This window comes from Hyperoodon ampullatus (genome assembly GCF_949752795.1).
Source record: "Hyperoodon ampullatus genome assembly, chromosome: 18".
Lineage (NCBI taxonomy): Eukaryota > Metazoa > Chordata > Mammalia > Artiodactyla > Ziphiidae > Hyperoodon > Hyperoodon ampullatus.
Genome location: NC_136931.1, coordinates 51551754 through 51571682, shown reverse-complemented (window position 1 = coordinate 51571682; position 19929 = coordinate 51551754). Strand labels below are relative to the sequence as shown.

General features: G+C 54.9%; 2 protein-coding genes across 2 annotated transcripts; both read left to right on the top strand.

The window, feature by feature from the left end:
- The first annotated feature begins 4541 nt into the window (after positions 1–4541).
- On the top strand, positions 4542–11881 carry RPS19 (ribosomal protein S19). Its single transcript, XM_079723844.1, has 6 exons — positions 4542–4565; positions 5033–5103; positions 5377–5477; positions 10156–10339; positions 10863–10917; positions 11816–11881. The coding sequence occupies exons 2-6, from the start codon at positions 5033–5035 to the stop codon at positions 11840–11842; spliced, it is 438 nt and encodes a 145-aa protein (XP_079579970.1). The 5' UTR covers positions 4542–4565; the 3' UTR covers positions 11843–11881.
- A 3899-nt stretch (positions 11882–15780) lies between these two features.
- Positions 15781–18751, top strand: CD79A (CD79a molecule; the record flags this gene model as incomplete). The annotated part of the gene is made up of 5 exons (XM_079723540.1): positions 15781–15856; positions 17229–17519; positions 17764–17882; positions 18440–18508; positions 18638–18751. The coding sequence occupies 5 exons, from the start codon at positions 15781–15783 to the stop codon at positions 18749–18751; spliced, it is 669 nt and encodes a 222-aa protein (XP_079579666.1).
- Between the last annotated feature and the right edge of the window lie 1178 nt (positions 18752–19929).

Below are 19929 nucleotides of genomic sequence, written 5' to 3'. Positions count from 1 at the left end.
CTGAGATGTGGGGATTGTTTGCTACCGCAGCCTAACCTAGTCTATCCTGACTGACAGAAAGGACTTGTTCAATTCACTTCTCAAAGTGAAAATCAGTTATTCAGTAACTACCACAAATAACTACAAACTTGGATTTCTTTTTATGGCCAGATAAGAAAGAGTGGTAGGCAGACACAGTAGGTGATTCACTGACTCAATAATTAAGTGATGGGCTTCCCTGGTGGCACAGTGGTTGAGAGTCCTCCTGCCAATGCAGGGGACACGGGTTCGTGCCCCGGTCCGGGAAGATCCCACATGCCGCGGAGCGGCTGGGCCCGTGAGCCATGGCCGCTGACCCTGTGTGCCCAGAGCCTGTCCTCCGCAACGGGAGAGGCCACAGCAGTGAGAGGCCCGCGTACTGCAAAAATAAATAAATAATAATTAAGTGACTGCTCTGTGCCAAGCATGGACAGTTTCCAGCTGCCCAGAGGGGCACAAGTGGAAATACCTACATGGCCAAGCAGATCATATAAATGAGTAAAGAAGGCCAGAGGAGCCCTAGAAAACTGAGAATGCATGCCCTACCTAAGGAGGCAGCTTCCTTTTGGCCCTAGTGGATTGCTGCCAGGCAGGAATGTGGGCTCCGGATTGCCATATCTTCTGATTTTTCAAGAGAAGCTGGAAAACTAGATTTCTTTTTTCTTTTTTTTTTTTTTTGTGGTACGTGGGCCTCTCACTGTTGTGGCCTCTCCCGTTGTGGAGCACAGGCTCGGGACGTGCAGGCTCAGCGGCCATGGCTCACGGGCCCAGCCGCTCCACGGCATGTGGGATCTTCCCGGACCGGGGCACGAACCCGCGTTCTCTGCATCGGCAGGCGGACTCTCAACCACTGCGCCACCAGGGAAGCCCTAGATTTCTTTTTAAAACATTTTAATTTTCAAATGTTGGCTCAGTTTTCTTCTTTAAATCCTATGTAGGTCAAACAAGACATATCTTCAGGCCAACTTTAGTCAATGGAATGTCAACTTAATGCTAATCTAACGTAACATTTTTCAAACAGGGAGACTGAGACCAATCAGGACAGGAAGAATCAAGTTAGTCTTTATCAAGGGTTTTTCCTGAACTAGAGAGATTCATGTATCTAAGTTCTGAAGGACCTATAAAACGTTAGTGACAGTTATTATCATTTATTGAGTACACACTGTATGCAATTCACATATATCCTCACAGCAACTCTGTAAGCTATGCATGATTACTCCAATTTTACAAATAAAGGAACACCTTAGAGAGATAAAGTGACTTCTCCAAGTATTTTAGGGAAAATTTGTAGGCAAATATTGGAGAAAGGTTCCTTCCTTGCCAGGCCCCAAATCAATTAATAGGTAATTTTTATAATACATAGAGTGAAAAATTCAGGACTCCAGGAGACAGACACAAGTCCCAAGGGTTTTTCAAAAAGTCTTTATTTTTCTACTCAAGATAGCAGTAAGTAATAATGTCTTACTCACGTTTGTTTCTTAGTCCTCTGCTGTCAAGTCCTTCTCCTTGAACTGTTCCAAGCACGTGAAGACCTGGTGAGCTATTCCAAAGATATGAAGACTTGGAGACCCCCATCCCCATTCCTACTCTTAGCAGGGCCAAACAGAAAGTTCAAGGGACGTGCCTGATCACTGATTCTTTTTCCTAATGTTACCTACACCTCTTTTTATTCAAGATAATTGATGGTGATGGCATCCAATTACAACTTGCTATTTTCTAGTTTGGGGCCTTGAGAAAGTGAGCTGCTTCTAATTCTAACAGATTACAGAGCAACAAATCTCCAACACTTCCCAGGACCCAGTGCAAGTTAACCAAAGACCAAAGTCTGCTTCACACCTTCCTTCCCTGACCTTGTTTTAACTTAGATGTGTGATTGCCCCTTAATAGACCTGCCTAAACCTTGCTGTGCCATGCTCTCCCAGTGACAGAAAACCAAGTCCACATAGTCAAGGGGGGAGGGAAGCGTTGCAACATGCAACGTGGCTAAGACCCTGCCACTCAGGGCTGACCAAAGGTCCCCAGTACACCAAGCTCACACAGCTGGGAAGAGTAAAAGAGAAAGTGTAATTTGAGGTTAAAGGATGACATGAGAAAAGGGAGGGGAAAAAAAAGTGATGGAGACTGGGGGAGGGAGCCGGGGGCAGGCCACTCCTCACAGACCATTCCTCTGCAGCCCATCTCCCCTTCTTGTCAGACCTGGCAGGGCTTTTTACACTACTGGCTAGGCCTACTTTGTCTATCAAATTGTCAGGGCTTCCCCATTGGTGCCTGAGGGAGAAGGGTGGAGGCTCTGCAGAGGTCAGCTGTGGGGAAAAGGGCACATTTACGAATTGCTCACGCTCCTCTGTGGCTGCAGCATCCTTCACCTGTGGCCTCTGACCAGCCTTTGAGATTAAAGCCAATAGACTGTGAGCACTGTTTCATGTGTCACTCCCTTTCCCATTACCCACTGCCAGGTGAGGAAAGGTGTCACCCAGGTCCAATAGGGTATTGAGTAAATCATCCCTCTTCTAAGCTTCCTTCGTGTACCATCCTGATGTTCTGCAGAAATAACCAATGAGGTTCCAAATGTGAAGCACCATCCTGCTCCTCTCTCCAAACAAGTCTCCTCCCCCACAGACACCCATGTTTCACTTCAGGAGCTCATTTTACATTCTGCCCTTTGGGAATCCATGCTTCCTTTCATGTCAGCCCTATGTGAACCTGTTCCACTCCAGACCACACTCCCTGAGCAATGTAGAATCAACATCATACCACCCATCCCCATCCAGTTTCTCTACTCAGACCCTCATTGCCTGGGCCATGTAGGCCTCATTCTGTATCCCTGTCCCATTGTGTAGCTGGCTCTGCAGCCACCAGTATAGACACATAGACAGTCCTATAACCCATGCCCTGCATAGACCCTCATCCTTTTCATCTGACTTAAAGTCTCTGATAAGCCCCTTAGGTAGATTTCCTTACATTCCTTAGGGGCCCTTGGTCCGCAGTTTGCAGGCCTGATCACCCTGAGCTGTGCCTATCTCTGTCCAACTATGTCTTCCCCTCCAAGAGTAAGTACTCTCAGAGGGCAGGGCCTGCATGCAACTCCTCTCTGGGTTCTCAGAATAGATGACTAAGTAAACCACGCTGTCTTGATTCCTTAGGAATTTTTTTTTCCTACAGAGTTAATGTACTCTAACGTGGCCTCGCCCCTCATCACAACATAAACAACTTCCTACCCTCGAACCACTTTTTAAGAGGTTTTTTTTTTTTCTTTTGAGTAGTTTTTAAGTTCACAGCAAAATTGAGCAGAAAGTAAGAGTTCCCATAGTGCCCCGGCCCCCCCACAGCCTCCCCCACTACCAGCATCCCACACCAGAGTGGTTCATTTGTTGCACTGTCTGAAGCTACACTGACACAGTATCGTTTACATTAGGATTCACATTTAAATGTTTTCTCCTTGGGCTTCCCTGGTGGCGCAGTGGTTGAGAGTCCGCCTGCTGATTCAGGGCACACGGGTTCGTGCCCCGGTCCGGGAGGATCCCACATGCCGCGGAGCGGCTGGGATCGTAAGCCATGGCCGCTGGATCTGCGCGTCCGGAGCCTGTGTTCCGCAACGGGAGAGGTCACAAGAGTGAGAGGCCCGCGTACAGCAAAAAAAAAAAAAAAAAGTTTTCTCCTTGCAGCAAATTAGCAACTTTATCAAACCACAGGTGTGTTCTTTGTGTTCTTGGGTGTTGGACCTTAGAAGGATTAAACTAGATAATGCATGTAATACTACATAATGTTTACCTGTGCCTTGCACAGAGTAGGCACACAAAAAGTATTTGTTGATAGAATTAATATGTGTGCACGACCTGCGAAGAGACTCAGGCGCTAGGAGGCAGAGCTGAGCTTCTCGGAAGGTCCCGCCCCTGCCCCTTTGCCCCTGCCCTTATCTGCTCCCCGCCTCCAGTGCCTCATTCCCACTCCGCTTTCCTGGGCCGTGGTGAAGCAATTTCCGCCCTAAGAAGGGTGCGGCTTCCGTCCACTTCCGCTCTCGCGAGTACTGCTGGTTGAGGAACGGCAGGTGGTGGCCGCATTTCTTCGCTGCCCTTCTCCTGCGCTCCCGGTCACAGTTCCGCCCTTACTAGCCCCACTTCCGGCCAGAAAAGCCACTTCCACCCGGAAAAGTGGTCGTCCCCCTGGTGGCGCCAGGAGTAGCCAGGTCTCTTTATTTCCTGCCCACCCATAACTTCCGCCAGGAGATACAGTCTCCGCCTTTGTTTGTTCCATGCACGATCAACGCAAACAAAGCTAGATTCCCTCCAACTCAAGACGAGAGCTCCTCACTCTCTCACGCTGCAGGAGAAGGAAGGGTGGGGAGGAAACAAGCCTCCGCCCTCACGCCACACCCTCCCACATTCACGGAGGGGAAGCCACATTTGCCCTGAGAGAGGCGCGGCCGCTCTTTTCCTAACCCCGTTCTCGCGAGTTCTCGGAACTCTCGCGATAACCAACGCCCGACTTGTGCGCCCGGGAAACCCCGTTGCTCCCTTTTCCCTGGCTGGCAGCTTGGAGGTCGCACGGTAAGCTGAGTGCTCCGGTCCGAACCGGGTGCGGGGTGTCGGGGCCCGATTCCCTCGTCCGGAACGTGTGCCTGGGAGCTCCGGGGTACTCGCGCGGGGCCGCCCCGCCCCCTGGAGTCGCGGCCACGTGCGAGCTGCAGGCCCGGGCATGTCTGGTCCGCGCGCTCCGGGAACCGAGGCTGGGCCTGGTGGGCAACGGGGAATGCGGGGGACCCCAGAATCAGGGGTTGGGGTCATACAGCGTCTTCACAAACGGGGGCAGGCAGTGTTCGTGCGATCCGGAGAGACCGTGGGCGTCAGTGAGTTCTGTAGGACCCACAGGCGCAGGGGTCTTTAAAGCCGGGAATTGAAGTAGGGCCTTCGGAAGTAAGGAGCGTGCGGCGGTTTAGATCGCGTTGGGGCTGACCCCCGACCCTTGTCAGTCGTCTCCATCAATCCTGTGTTCACATGCTCGACCTTTCCCGCAGATGCCTGGAGTTACTGTAAAGGACGTGAACCAGCAGGAGTTCGTCAGAGCCCTGGCAGCCTTCCTCAAAAAGTGAGTGTGGGGACTGCGGTCCGAGTGGGTGGAGGCTGTCGCTTTTGCCTGATCCCTCAGCGCCCGCAGGCTTTCAGTCTGGGGAGGCTTGTTGGAGGACTCTGTGGGGTCCATCCTTTCTACAGGAGGCCTGAGTTGTGTTTGAGTTTCAGTCTCTTTGTATTTTGGGACACACTGGGCTCTTCTTGATCTGCAGTTATGTTGAGGGGAGGGAATTGGGATGGAGTTTGTGGAGACTCCTGAATTGTGCCTTTCTCGCTGTCTTGGTCCCAGGTCCGGGAAGCTGAAAGTCCCTGAATGGGTGGACACTGTCAAGCTGGCCAAGCATAAAGAGCTCGCTCCCTACGATGAGAATTGGTTCTACACACGAGCTGGTGAGGAACTGGGGCCTTTGGCTGGGGCGTGGGGGGCTGGGTGTCCCCTTTGTGAGCTCTTAATTGCCCCCAGAAATAACAAGAGAGAAAACTTTGGCTCTATCACTGCATGTTTTTTGTGACGTTCAATAATCTTGTACTCTGAATCTGTTTCTTCATTTGTAAGAGATTCATGTGAGGACCTGTGCTTTCCTCTGAGTCTTGTGGGAGACCCAGGGACAAATGAGTGGAGTGTTCATATTTTGCCTGGACGTGGTTCATTTTAGAGAGAGGCATTGTCCTTTTAACGTCTGTGGGTCTGTTTTGTTGTTCAGATCATCGCACTAGACTGTCTTGTTAAATGAGTTGTTCGTAACTAAGGGGTCGGAGATCTGACCAGGTCACTCATTGCTCTAGATCTTGGCAAGCCTCAAGTGCCCTGAAGAAAACCTTATGGTCACCCTGTACTGGTCCCTTTTCTCATCTTCTTATTAATCCTTTAGTAATGACTTTGAAGGACTGGTTTTAAGTATAGCCCCTGACTGCATAGTGGTAGTGCTAGTATTGCCTCATCTGTCTTTAATGTTTCAAGTTTCTCCAGTCACCCCCATGGAGGCTTACCTTGGGAGTAGGGGATGGGGTTCAAGGCAGGATTGTGCCAGGGTGGCAGCCTCTGCACAGGGCCTTCACTAAAGACTCTCGGCCTCTCCTGTCTTCAGCCGTCCTCTGTGAAGTGGGGACTCTGTCCTGATCAGAGCTTGTCTGTAGGTGGGAAGCAGAGTTTGGACAAAACTCCAGAATGACCTTGAGAAGAGTTGGCCTTGGTATAAGGTGCCCAGCACCTCAGAGCATGAAGTATTTTGTAGATGGGTGGGCCAATCTTTCAGGCCCTAGACCGGGCATAGGGGCCAGCATGCTCAGCCACAGCCTCTGACCTCTGAGGACTAAAAGGTCAAATCTGTGAGATGAGTGGGGTGGGTAGCATATCTGTCTACTCACTTGTATGTTTTTTTTTTAAAGAAAAATGGGTCTGGAGAAGGGGAGGTGACTTGACCTCCCTGGACACAGTCAGTGGTGGTGGGGCCTGGACGAGACCACCACTGCCTCTGTCATCCACCCATCTTGGGAAGCAAGGCATGCCTGGTCCTGACTGCTCTTCGGTGATGCCCCAAGAGCCGGTAGGTCAAGCAAGGCAACTTTGGATCTAAGATGAGGAGAAAGAATCTAATAGCTTTTCCCATTTGATCAGGTGAATATGCATATTTTGTATAACCTGTACCTAACAAAGTAGGTCTGGTGGTTGCCGATTTGCAGTTGATGTCAGGGAGGTTAACGTGCTTGCGGTCTGTCAGTTCCTGATGCCACAGTCTACCCGACTCTTGTCGTGATTGGAGGTGGGGGCAGCACTGTCCCCTTGGCAGCATTTTGTACTTTATTTTTCTAGGTGGGGAGAGACTAAGGGGAAATGGGGAAAGGACCCTGGGTAACACACACCGAGTGGAACCTGCTGGTCATCTTTACAGTTGCTGTGGCCCCTTTCTGCCCACTGTGCACCTTCCCCAACACATCACGCTGGGCGTGCGTCCTCTGCCTGCCCTGCCGCTCTCCCTTTGGGGTTCCAACGCTCGCTTTTGACTTCAGTTCCCCAGCTGCCCTGGTGGCACAGTGTAAGGGTTCTAGACCAGGGTGTGTTGTGTGCGCGTTGTTGGGGTACAGCCATGCCTGTTTGTATAAAATCATGACAGGCAAGAGTTGCAGTTGCCACGGGCTACGTGGTCTACTATCTGACCCCTTACAGGAAAAGTCTGCCGACCTCTGTTGGAGTCTAGAGTGCTCCCGCTTAGTTTGGTCAGTCCATACTCTGGACAAGTGGAGTCATAGGAGATAGTCATTGACCCAGGAAGAAAGTGAGATACGGACCGGTGACAACGACCGTGGGAGGGCGTGGCAGGCTGACTCCAAAACCACAGTCTGCCATATTTGCTTTTCCTCCTCTGGATCGTGGGAGCTTGGCCTGTTTTGCCTCCTCAGGGGTTTGGGGCTAAAGCACAGTGGGATAGCGACCTGTCCTGGGAGGCTGAGGTCTGGCAGTGAAGGCACCAGGACAGTGGGGGTCATTCTGGAGACATATAAGAGCCAGCACGGTGTGGACAGCTATTGACCTCAGGTATGGGGGATCCAGAGGGCAGAGGTAGATGGCAGGGCCTTCTTGAGGGTGGTCCGCACGAGGTGCAGATCTGTAGGGGCGAGCAGTCACCAGGCAGTGGTGTAGGGGGCAGTGTGTGTGAGGGGTGGGGTGTAGAGATAGAGAGAGCCTGTTTCAGGAGAGGGGGGAGTGCTCTAGGGGAGGAGCAGTGTCGAGGGGAGAGACCATTGCAGGGCTCTGAAGGGAGCGGGGCAGTGTGGCCCTAGAGAGGCTTCTTGACCTCCGTTCTCAGAGGGGTCTGCTTGCGGGGCGGGTAAGAATAAGAATACAGTGTGTGTTTCAGTAGGTGCCCAGCGGTGAGCGAGCAGCTGTTGGATTGGGGTGCCTGAGTGCGTGCGCACACGTGTGTGTGTGTGTGTGCGCGCGGCGCATGCGCCATACTGCTCAGCTTGCAAGATCTTAGTTCCCCAACCAGGGATTGAACCCGGGCTCCTGCAGTGAAAGGGTAGAGTCCTAACCACTGGATCACCAGGGAATTCTCCTGCACCAGATAATTTTATGCGTCATTAAGAAAGATGTGAAACTCCCCCTGGGAGAAACTAAGGTTGAGCTTTATTGGAGTTTGTTCTCTGCCAGTCACTGCTCAGGGTTGAAGTAAGTTGTCCCCCTTAGTACCATGGCGCAGACCACTTGAAGGGGGTGGACTCTGTCACAGCTGACAGGGAGCAATGTTGGGGTTCAAACCCCATCTACCAGACAGCTCGCCCCTTTCCGTGCTGAGATTGGGCTGAGCGCTAGTCCTGGTTCAGCAAGATTCATTTCTAGTGTGCAGCCTCTTCTGGGTGTTCATGAAATTAGGAGTGTTCATCTTACCCCTTCGTGAGGCTCTTACGCCTTCCACAGCCCGAGTGGGAGAGCAGGTCTCCACGTAGAGCCAGGGCGTGAGCAGATGGGTGCAGGAGGGATGGTGGTCGCCATTGGCCGTTTGCACTGGTCTTAAAGGCGCGTTTTCCATGAGGTCACTCCTGGCAGAAAGATTGTGGGGGGTGGCTTGTAACAGGTGACTCTCTTGATCCTGGCAGTGAGTGGGCTGCTTGGTGCCTGGAAGAGGGTCAGAGCCCCGATCTAGGGGGTGGGGTGAGGACAAAAAGAACCAAGGAAAGTGGTTTTAAAGTGAGCAGAGGCCAAAGGCAGTGGTACCGGGGAGAGGCTGCTCAGTGGTCCTGGAGAAGTGGCGATGGTTTGTGCTGCGCCCTTGGCCCCTGAAGCCTGTGGCTGTATCTGGAGACGGTCTTAGAGGGCAGGAGAGAGGCTGAGAACAAGTTGCGTGCAGGAACTGCTCTGGGAGTGGCAGCTGGAGGGAAGGAGGAGCCTCCCTCACCTGGTCGGTTCCACCTACCCCTCCCCCCCAGCTCATGACACTGGAGGGTCATGGAGATGGCCCAGTGCCCCATGACTCTTGGCAGCAAGTCATTGTTGAAGGAATGAATCCTTGGCTCCCCCGTTCATCTTCAGGACTAAGGGGAATCTCACGTGCTGATCTCTGCGGTGGCCTGAATCCCTACTGTTGAGCTTTCAGCCAGGCAGGGCTGTGTGATGGCCAGCATCTGGGCCCCAGTTCTTCAGACCTCAGTGGCCCCCTGAGGTAGAAAAGCAGAACCGTCTGAGGGGCGGTCCCTACGGAGCTTGTGGCATGAGCCCCGGAGTGCTACTCTGTGGAGGTTAACCTTTTCCATAAAGGAAAGTAGCACCTGACGCATTCGTGGAATCTTCACAGTAGCGCTCAACGAGGTACTGTTCGTCCTGGTTCTCAGGTGAGGGTAGGTGACTTGCCAAGGCCACAGTGTCGGGCGGGCTCCTAAGGCCATGTTACTGCCTCATAGGAGAGAGTGAAAAGCAGATGGCATAGGGCCTGGCAGGCAAGTGTTCCCGTTGAACAGAAGAGGATTTCCAAGGAGGCTGGCCAGGGTGGGTGAGGGACTTGCCCAAGCCAGTCAAGGGACCAGAATCCCAGTCCACAGAGCGGGTGACGCCCCTTCCAGGTTGGGAACAGCCACTGCATAGGATATCAGCCCTGCCGCCACTATTACCCAGGCTCTCCAGGGCTGGGGTGTGGGAGGATCAGCAGGTCTCTTCTCCGGCTCTGCTGCCCTTTGGAGCTCCCAGGCAGATGGAGGGGGACAGTCACGGCTTAAACATTTGCTGGGCTCTCCCCACAGAACCTCAGGTCCATCTCGCAGCACAGCTGGGCACCAACAGCTAAGCAGGCCCCTGGGGGGCGGGTTGTCTGCCTGGTCACGTGGCTACGGCGGTCCCTCCGCTACCTGTGCGCGCCAGTCTCCTGAACTGGGCGGGGGGTCAGGTGCTGGGGCTTGGTGTGCGTTCTCACGTTCTCGGTTTCCCTGACCGTAACACGGTGAGGTGAGAATCTGCGGCCGCACACAACTAGATTTGTGACCTTGAGCAAGGCCCTTTCCTAAGGCTGCCACAGCTGTGGAGAAGCATCTTCTTTGCCTGAGAAGGGTTCTCAAGTCTCCCTTGCCTCCCACCCAGCTTCCACAGCACGGCACCTGTACCTCCGGGGCGGCGCTGGGGTTGGTTCCATGACCAAGATCTACGGGGGGCGTCAGAGGAATGGTGTCATGCCCAGCCACTTCAGCAGAGGCTCCAAGAGCGTGGCCCGGCGGGTCCTCCAGGCCCTGGAGGGGCTGAAAATGGTGGAAAAGGACCAAGATGGGTAAGCGGGAGCTGGGGGTGCGGAGGAGCCTTGGGCCAGATCCCCTGGGATGAAGTTATCAAGGCCTGTGCCCCTCCGCCCACGCAGTGAGGTGCCAGGTCTGTCCTGCACAGCTGCACCTGCCCCCCGGGCAGGCAGGGGACTCTTCGGAGTAGCGCACAGCGCGGGGCCTCCCCCCGACCTCTCTGGCTAACTACTCCAGGCTTCAGGAAGGTAATTTAGTGACTGTCCGCTTTCATTAGCCTGCTCGTTAGCTTTTCCCAATTGATTTTTCGGGGCTTTTGATCTACTGCTTGCACAAACGGCACCCCATCAGCTCCCGGGGGAGCTCCCACTCCAGCCTCCAGCTTGTTGGAATGCAGCCGACTGGGGACCTCAGTGGGACTTGGCTGGTGTCATGTGGTCCTGTGGCCAGGTGCCTTCTTGGAAAGCCTGGCTCGCGTCCAGGAGAGGCCTGGCAGGGATCAGGGACGCTGGTGGGAGCCTGCACTCACCTGGGGCTACGCGACCTTCTCTCCCACAGGGGCCGCAAACTAACACCTCAGGGACAGAGAGATCTGGACAGAATCGCTGGACAGGTGAGGGCTGGGTACCTCAGTCACCGCCTGGGTGTTTCTGGAGCCTGGGTTTTGTCAGATGGGAGTTTCCTCCCCTGGAGGGCACAGCCCGGGGGCGGGGGAGGGTGCAGGAGAAAGAACGTTTCTGACAGACTTCCTGTGGGGGCTGGTTGAAAATGCAGGTGCCTGGGTGAAGGGAGGCCCAGGGTGCAGCTCGCCGGGCTTGCTTCTGCCGCAGGGCACGCTTCCACACACACGACTCCCTCTTCCCGGGTCAGCCTTCTGACTCTGACTGCAGTGTTTCTTCCTTAGTCTTCGTGCTTACTGAGTATTAGGGTGCCTCAGAACCCAGGTCTCCATCCAGATGCTGACTGACCATAGACACCCTGGGCCAGAGTCCCTTCACCTGGAGCCAGTCTCCCTGTCTGTAGAGTGATCTGCCTTTGCCTACCTCGGAGGGTGGTGGTGAGGATTCCATGAGCTACAGCAACAGAGGCCTCCAGGGTCTGGCATGAACCCATTGTTGTCTTTCCTATTGACTCGGGCCTCCTAGGAGTCTTGGACTATTGAGTCACTTAAGTGTCAGAAGAGATTGGAGGTGTCAGCCCTCTGGGGATTGGGGGTGGCCTGGAATGAGAAGGTAGCTCTTCAGGGCAGAGCAGGGCCTGGCACAGACAGCAGTGTGGAGTAATGGGCAGATGTTGGAAACACACGACAACGCTCTCTTTCCTTGAGAGTCCCAGTTTTATCCTTCTGTAAAATGGGAAGGTACCCAAGATTGTGGGGATCGGATGAGGTGAACACATGTAAATCACAAATCAGGGCGCCTGGCGTCCCATGGCTGCTGGGGAGCGACTGTGAAGTGCTTAAACGCAGACCCCACAACTGATCTTAACTATTTGTCCATCTTTTCCCACAGGTGGCAGCTGCCAACAAGAAGCATTAGAACAAATGATGCTGGGTTAATAAATTGCCTCATTCGTAATCCTGGTCTGGGTCTCTTGATTGGGGGGTGGCCGGGCAAGAGGAAGGAGCACTGCACTGCACTGCACTTCCATTAAGAAAGAGGGGCCAGGGCCTTTCCTGGATGGCTGTGGTACTCAACAGCCTCGGAAACCTGAGGCCTGGCCTTCCAGGTTCACACTTGTTCTGCCCCAGGTGGGCGAGATGGTGGTGCAAGACCCAGGCGCCCTCGCTGCTCTCCGACACCTTGCCTTTGCGGTTCTCAGAAAAAGAAACTGAAAGTTCAAGCAGTGGCCCCATGTGGAGCCTTGGACCCTGCTGGAACAAAACGAGGGCCCTGGGGCTCAGGTGCTGCTTCTCTGGAAGGAGGTGGACAAGGAAAGCCGTCACTCGGGGTGGTCCTTTGTGGGCCTCCAGCCCAAGGTGACCTGCCTAGTATACACGTCCTTTTCCTGACCTACACTTTGGGGATCTCTGGCCTGGGCCCTGCTGTAAGATGGAGCTAGCTGTACCTGCCCCAAGAATTGGGATGCAGTGCTGAAGCTGCAGCAGGGACCCAGCTGGCAGGGGGCTGCTACTTCCCTCCGAAAGGGAGGGGCATGGACCCTGCACAGAGGCCAAGTTCCCAGGTGTTGGTGGTGTCGCCCCCCACCACAGTTCTGCAATGGGACAGGAGCTCCACCTGTGACTGGCCTTCGGGTCCAGGTGGGAGATACAAAGGGCTTCCAGTAGGCAGGTGCTAAGCTTTGGAAGGGTCCCCTTACCACCCCATGAGACCTGGCCCACTTGCCATTTGGGGAAAACTAAGATGCTGAGCCTGAGCTGGCTAGGCCAAGACCCCTGAGGTTCCCCCATCCCAAGTTACTCCTCAGATCAAACCTATTTCCTTCCAGTGCCAAGCCTGGCTGTGAGCTCCAAATGACTTGGGTTCAAATTCCAACGCTGCCCAAAATTCTGCGCGACCTTGAGCAACCTACCCTCAGCCTTCTGCTTCTGCCTGTAAAGCTGCTTACTCCTCCCTGAGGGATTCGGGGAGATGCGAATCTTGGCTCAAAGCAGCACACCTGATGGACCAAGATGTTCAAAATGGAAAGAATATCAAACCGAAGAGTCCCCTACACCCGGTGGGGAATGAAGGTGTCATTTCCCCCCAGCCTGGAAGTTGTCAGGGCTGGAAGATCTCATCTGAATAAACACTGGACTAGAGCCTACCACGTGCAAGGTGCTTTATAAATACATCATTTAATACTCCGTAAAGTAGGTGCCAAAAAGCGGAGTTTGGAGATGGGGAAGATAAGTCACAGGTTGGGTAATTTGCCTGATGTCCCACAGCCAGGAGGTGGCAAAGCCAGCATTTGGACCTGGGCTCTAGCCACTACAGGGCACTGTCCCTTAGAAGTGCGGAAAATGAGGCCCAAAGGGTTACACTCCTGGGCATGGCCTTGAGCCAGTCACTCCTTGTTTGGGGCCTAAGTTTCCTCTTTTGCTGATTGAGGATGAAGATATTTCCCAGAGTCGTCCTGGGAATGCAATGCCAAGCGTCTGGTTTGCTCACACAGTGCCAGATACGCCGGTGCTGGGTAAGCGGGAAGTGGAATTGCCCAGACAGGCCTGCAAGCCTGAGAGGGCCTGCAATGCGGCGGCTGCGCCCCTCCAGCCACTGGGGGGCAGTCGAGGGCCTGGAAACCGGCTCAGCCAGGAAGGATGCTGAAGGAGGTGAATTCCTAAGGGCTGCAGCATCTGGATCCAGACTTCTTCCTACATGGGGGTTACAGGAAGAACTTTAGTACAGAGGGGCTAATGACCTGCTGTACAGAGAGGGACCCAACAGAACACCTGGGTCCCTGGAGGGAAGGAGGGACGGCCCGAGGGCCAGAGAAGAGGAACTGTGTCCTAGGAACTGTGCTAAGCACACCGTGATATTCTTACAGCCTCACAGGTAGGGAGGTTATGCCCAGATTACAGGAGGAGAAACTAAGGTTCAGATGACCAGAGCTGAGATTCAAACCCAGGAGGTGTGAACTCTTGAGGCCCATGTTCTGTGTGGGTCACAGTTGCACCTTTTTTAAAAATTACAAAATACTTCAAGCATGCAAAACAGTATCTATACATAATTGTGTAACAAAGACCCATGGGACTTCCCTGGTGGTGCAGTGGTTAAGAATCCACCTGCGAATGCAGGGGACACGGGTTCGAGCCCTGGTCCGGGAAGATCCCACGTGCCGCGGAGCAACTAAGCCCATGCACCACAACTACTGAGCCTGTGCTCTAGAGCCCACGAGCCACAACTACTGAAGCCCGCGTGCCTAGATCCCGTGCTCCGCAACAAGAGAAGCCACCGCAATGAGAAGCCCGCGCACCGCAACGAAGAGTAGCCCCCGCTCGCCGCAACTAGAGAAAGCCCGCGCGCAGCAATGAAGACCCAACAGAGCCATAAATAAATAAATAAATAAATAAATAAATAAATAAGACCCATGAACCCACCACCCAGCTTAAAAAGTAAAACAAGACATAAAACTAAGACAGACAAAGCCATCTGTGTACCCTTCCCAGTCGCAAACTCCTTGCTTCCCCCAGAGGTAACCCCTCTCAGGAGTGGGGTATCACTCCCCTGCGTGCGTTTACACCTTTACTGTAGACACATGTGTCCCTAACCGCACATGCTGTTGTTTTGCCTTTTGAAAACAAGCCAGCCGGATCCTGTCATAGTACATTTCTTCTCGTTTTCTTGTTATTTCTGAGATGCAGCCGTATTGACAAGCAAAGCTCGGCCTCTTCTCCTGCTGTGTGCTACTCCGTTGACTGACTATACCTCAGTTTATGCATCCCTCCTCCTGTAAATGGGCTCTTCGTCTGTTTCCCAGTTTTTGCTACCAAAAATCTCCCTGCCGTGAATTTTTTCATGGTGTCTCCTTATGTGTGTCTGTGTGTGCGTGCGTGTGTATGAGATGGTCCCCTAACCACTCACAAACATCTAAACAACCTCATGTCATCCCCTCAGGCCTCATTTTCCTCCCACTTGACCTCCAATAATGCTCAAAGGAAGCTGGTCACACATAAGTGACTTGGAATCCCTGCTCCACCACCACACTGTATAAACTGGGCAAGTAACGGTGATGGTGTTCCCTCTCTGTGATGGCCTCAGCTTCCTCCACTGTAACATGGGGGGTGGCCTACCTTGCCCACTTGTGGAGAGGCTGAAATGAAAGAACACCAAGAAAGAGCCCATCGTGCCCCTTTGGGTGTCGGGAACATCAACTTATGTCACAACATCAGGGAGATATTTTTATCCTCATCTCTTGAATTAAAAATGCCAAATCTTGGAAAGGGAAGCCACCACCTAGTCACGGAGCTGGTGGGCCTGCCTCATGTATTCCTCATGAGCATTTATAGTAACTAACATTTACTGAGCACCTACTGCGTGCCAGGCCCTGTGTTCAGTGCTGTGCATGCACAACCTCTTTAAATCCTCTTTTCCAACCCCAAGGAGGGACGACACGGAGGCTCAGAGAGGGGACAAGTTTTGCCCAAGGCCAGTGAGAGGCAAAGACCAGGCTCGGAGCCACCCGCGTCCCCTGACCACCTGTGTGCAGCAGGCACCCCAGACTCCGGCTCCCTCGGGCTTCCTTTCCAGTGATGAGCCAGGCCTTAAACCAACCTCTTCCCCCTACCCAAGCAGCCTGGTCTCGGGGGAGTTGTGGCGGCCACAGGTGCAGGGAGCAGTTCCTCTCCACTCACAGCCTGAAGCCTCCCGGCAGGGGCTGTCCCCAGCCTCACAGCCAAAGGGCCCAGCAGTGGGGCCAGTGGAGCCCATCTCCGAAGGGCTGGGCAGGAAGTGGGGCGGGGTTTGGGGCTCGGCCGAGGTGGGATCTGGTACCCCAGGGCCGCTGCCACCCAGACAAAACAACCCACTGGGAGAAGATGCCTGAGGGTCCCCGAGCCCTCCGAACCCCGCGTGCCACCACCTTTCTCCTCTTGATCTTCGCTGCTGGCCTGGGTACGTGGTCAACAGGCAGGTGCTGGGGGGGGTGGGGGGGGAACTGGGAGACTGTTGCGAGGGCCCAGGCAGTGGGGACGGGAGAGGAGCTGGCAGGAGCGGGGCTAGAAAAGACCCCGTAGAAACTGCATCTGCTTGACTGTCCCAAGCAGGCCAACGGGAGGCTGGAGCGGGGCTCAGCGAAGTTGATGGGGCATCCCCCGTGGGGAAGGCACGGTGAGAGACACCTTCCGCACCCCCTCGTCCCCCCAGATCAAAATAAGGAACTAAAGTTGCCCTTGACTGAGCTCCAGAGCTGGGGGCAGGGAGGGGACTGTGGGTAGTGCTCAGCTTCAGGGGAGAAAAAGCTTTCTCCTTCTCTGCCTTGAATCCCAGTCACCATCCCCTACGTAGGGAACCCCTTCTCGGTGCTGGGGGAGCCGGTGACCTTCCCCCTTCCTCTCCCACGCAATGCCAGCTGGCAGGGCTGTGACCACCCCGTTTGACGGAGGAGTTGAGAGAGGTGGCCAGTCACCCCAAATTTCCACTGGGAGCTGAGTTTGGAGTCCGTGACCCTCAGGTTGCTGCCTCTGCCGCCACCTCTCTCCTCCTCCCGCCATAGACAGCCATGTGGACTGGCCCAAGGGCAGCAAGGGGGCCGGGGGCGGGGGATAGTGTCACAAGAACTGGGGCTTCCCCAGCCTGGGCCACCCAGCCCCCTCCCACCAACCACCTAGCTGAGGCCCTCCCCTAACGCCCAGCCCAGCCCAAACACTGAACTCACCCCTGGCCCCCAGCCTGACACACACAAAGTTACGCAAACGGAGGACGAGGGGCGGGCCCAGGGTCACAGGGCAGGACAGGCTCACAAACCAGCAGGAAGGGGCCCAGGGCCAGGGGGCCAGGGTTCGAACGCCTGAGCCACTCCTGCCGCCCTGGGCCTCAGCTGTCACACTTGTAAAATGGGATAATGAGAGAACCGACGTCTAAGGGTTCTGTGACAGTTATACACAATATATAAAGCGCCAGGTGTATGGCCAGGCTGGGGCTGGGGTGAGAAAATAATCTAGGAGGGCCTGCAGGAGGAGGTGATACCCAAACTGATTCTAGAAGGAGCTGCCTGGCCAGGGGCACTGCTAGCGCTAGGGACCCGACTATCCAAGTGCCAGTGAGCTCAGTGGGGCCGAAGCTCGGAGCAGGTATGGAGAGGGTGGCAGGAGGTGGCTCTGGAGAGGCGAGTGGGGATCCCCCCAGCAGTGTGTCACTCACACTCTTCTGCACACACCCCCGCCACACACACATGCACACACACAGCCAGGAGCGCTGTAGCGGCAGGGGCCGGGCTGGGCCTGTGTCTCCATCCACGGTCCCTCACGCATTCGCCTCTCCGCAGGCCCCAGGTGCCAGGCCCTGTGGGTGGACTGGGGCCCACCATCGGTGACAGTGAGCATTGGGGACGACGTCCGCCTCCTGTGCAGACACAATGGAAGCAACCCCAACATCACATGGTGGCGCATCCTCCAAGGCAACTCCACGTGGCCCCCTATGAGGCTCTCAGGCCCGGGCCCCAAGGGCGAGCTGATCATCCAGCAGGTGAACAAGAGCCACAGGGGCGTGTACAAGTGCCAAGTCGAGGAAGGCGAGAAGGTCCAGTGCTCCTGTGGGACCTACCTCCGCGTGCGTGGTGAGTGCACATCGCTCCACAGCTGGGGCCACCGGCTTCCTCACCTGTGACGGGGGGGATGGAGCCAGTGCCTGAGCTCCTGCATCTCGGGCATCCTCGCTCCCCGGCTCACACACAGTGGCTGATTGATTTTCTCACCTGCAAGGTGGGGACTTCAGTGGTCTTGGGCCTCGATGGGGGTGTGGCCAGGAGGCCAGGGGAGGACTTGAGGTGCTGGGCTCTGAGCGGCTCTCCCTCCTCACAGAGCCACTCCCCAGGCCCTTCCTGGACATGGGGGAGGGCACGAAGAACAACATCATCACAGCCGAGGGCATCATCCTGCTGATCTGCGCCGTGGTGCCCGGGACACTGCTGCTCTTCAGGGTGAGCCACGCCGGGGACCAGCGGCCTCCTGGGTCTGAGGGTCCCGCCTAAAACTTGACAGAATGGCAGCACCCACCTCGTAGGGGCTGTGAGGGCGTCAGGAATTTAATATAATGAAAGCATTTTACGTGGCGCTGGGCCCGGAGGGGCGTCCTGGCTCAGTCTCCCCTCAGGGTTGTCCTCACATTCCCCGCCCCCCACAGAGATGTCCAAATCTCCCCCTCTACCCAGGAGTGCCGTAGCCTCCAGATGTAGCCAAGGCCAGGGAAGATGGGGGCTGGTGTCCTCCCAGAGTCTCTGGCCAGCACCAGTCTCTCTTTAGGCCGTGGGGCAACTACAGCCATTTACTATTATTGTCGTTTTTATTCGTGGAGAAGAACAGGCAGTGGCGCCAGCCCACAGGGCACTGGCTTGGACCCAGAGAGACCTGCCACTTACAGGACATGTGGCTCTGGGCATGTCCCTTACCCTTTCTGGTAAAGCACCTCCCGGCCTCCATGAGGGTCTGAAAACACATTCTCGCCCCCCACTCACGGAGGCTCCCAATCCCCCAACAGAAACGGTGGCAGAACATGAAATTCGGGGCAGATGTCCAGGATGACTATGAAGATGAAAATCTTTATGAGGTGAGTGGAAGGTGGGGGCAGGTGCGTGTCTGTGGGCGGGGCTCCTACGGGGTCCCTCCCTGAGGTTGGCTGGGGAGCAGGGACCCAGGCGTCCGGGCCCTGAGGTTCACCACCCCGTTTCCACCCCAGGGCCTGAACCTCGATGACTGCTCCATGTATGAGGACATCTCCCGGGGCCTCCAGGGCACCTACCAGGATGTGGGCAGCCTCCACATCGGAGACGTTCAGCTAGAGAAGCCGTGACCCAGCCGGGCTGCCCCACCAGCTGGGCACCCAAACCGTGTCTCACCCCACTTCCTTGGAACCCGCTCTCTTTTCACAATCTTTCCTGGGAGTATCCTGACTCAGCTTCCCCCTTGGGAGTGTCCACTCTTCTTCCCTCTAGACCGTCCTCATCCCCTCCCCACACCCTAACTCAATCCTCCCCTTACTGCCTTTCCCAGGCTCCCCCCCATCCAGCGGGTAATGAGCCCTTAGCCGCTGCTTCTAGGGGAGCTGATTGTAGCAGCCTCATTAGTGTCACCTCCCCCCTCCCTGCTCTGTCATGGCCACTTAGTGATAATAAATCCTTCCCAACTGCAGACCTTCGCAGGAGTCACGGATCTCATGGGGACCACTCCCCCTCCTCCTCTGGGACCCAGAAGTCCAGGACCTCAGCCCCCTCCTCCCCCAGCTCCTGACCACTCCCCACACCTGGGACCAGGTAGCCAGTCTTGGCTGTCCCCTGAAAGAACCAGGAAGTGTCTTGGGAAGGGCCCCAACCCAGGCCATGTGCCTGAGCAGAGGGGGACACAGAGGGGACCCAGGTAACCATATTCATTTATGCATATTTAAGTCCCAAAGACCCAGTGGACTGTCTGGTGAGACTGGTACCAAATTCTGACCATGGCCACACCTGTTCTCTGGGAGTGGACTTGTAGAAGTGGGATTTGGAGAGTCTGTGGCTCTAAACTGGGGACGGTGGGGAAATCCAGAGGCGGTTGACAGAGAGGGACAGAGATACAGAGTTTCTGAGCTAGAGACGGGAGGGAAATCGAGACAAGGATAATGATGCAGAGACAGAGCAAGTGAATCGAAAGACACTGAGGAGAAAGGGCATCAGAGAGAGACAGAGAGACAGCAGGAAGAGACAGGAAGGAAAGAAGGGTCCATAGAAAAGTGGACATCGAGAGGCTGACCCGAGACTCCAGGGAAAGCAACAGTTGGGGAAATGACTGATGGCGATGCAGAAAGATCCAGACCCAGAGCTGGGGAGAGAAGGCTCTGAGGGAGAAAGTGACAAAGAGTTGAAAAGACAACGGGGAGAAGCAGGGGCCCAGGAGCGGGAGGGAAAGACCTCAACGGAAAAAGAGAGACAGACACAAAGAGAGGAACACGGACAGAAACACACAGAGGCAAAAAAAAAAAAAAAAAAAAGAGAG

Excerpts from the sequence above, each read along its gene's own strand:
- RPS19 (XM_079723844.1), top strand. The coding sequence starts at position 5,033 with ATGCCTGGAGTTACTGTAAAGGACGTGAACCAGCAGGAGTTCGTCAGA. Across the intron at positions 5,478-10,155 it reads TTGGTTCTACACACGAGCTG|CTTCCACAGCACGGCACCTG; the intron begins GTGAGGAACTGG and ends CCTCCCACCCAG. Across the intron at positions 10,918-11,815 it reads TGGACAGAATCGCTGGACAG|GTGGCAGCTGCCAACAAGAA; the intron begins GTGAGGGCTGGG and ends CTTTTCCCACAG.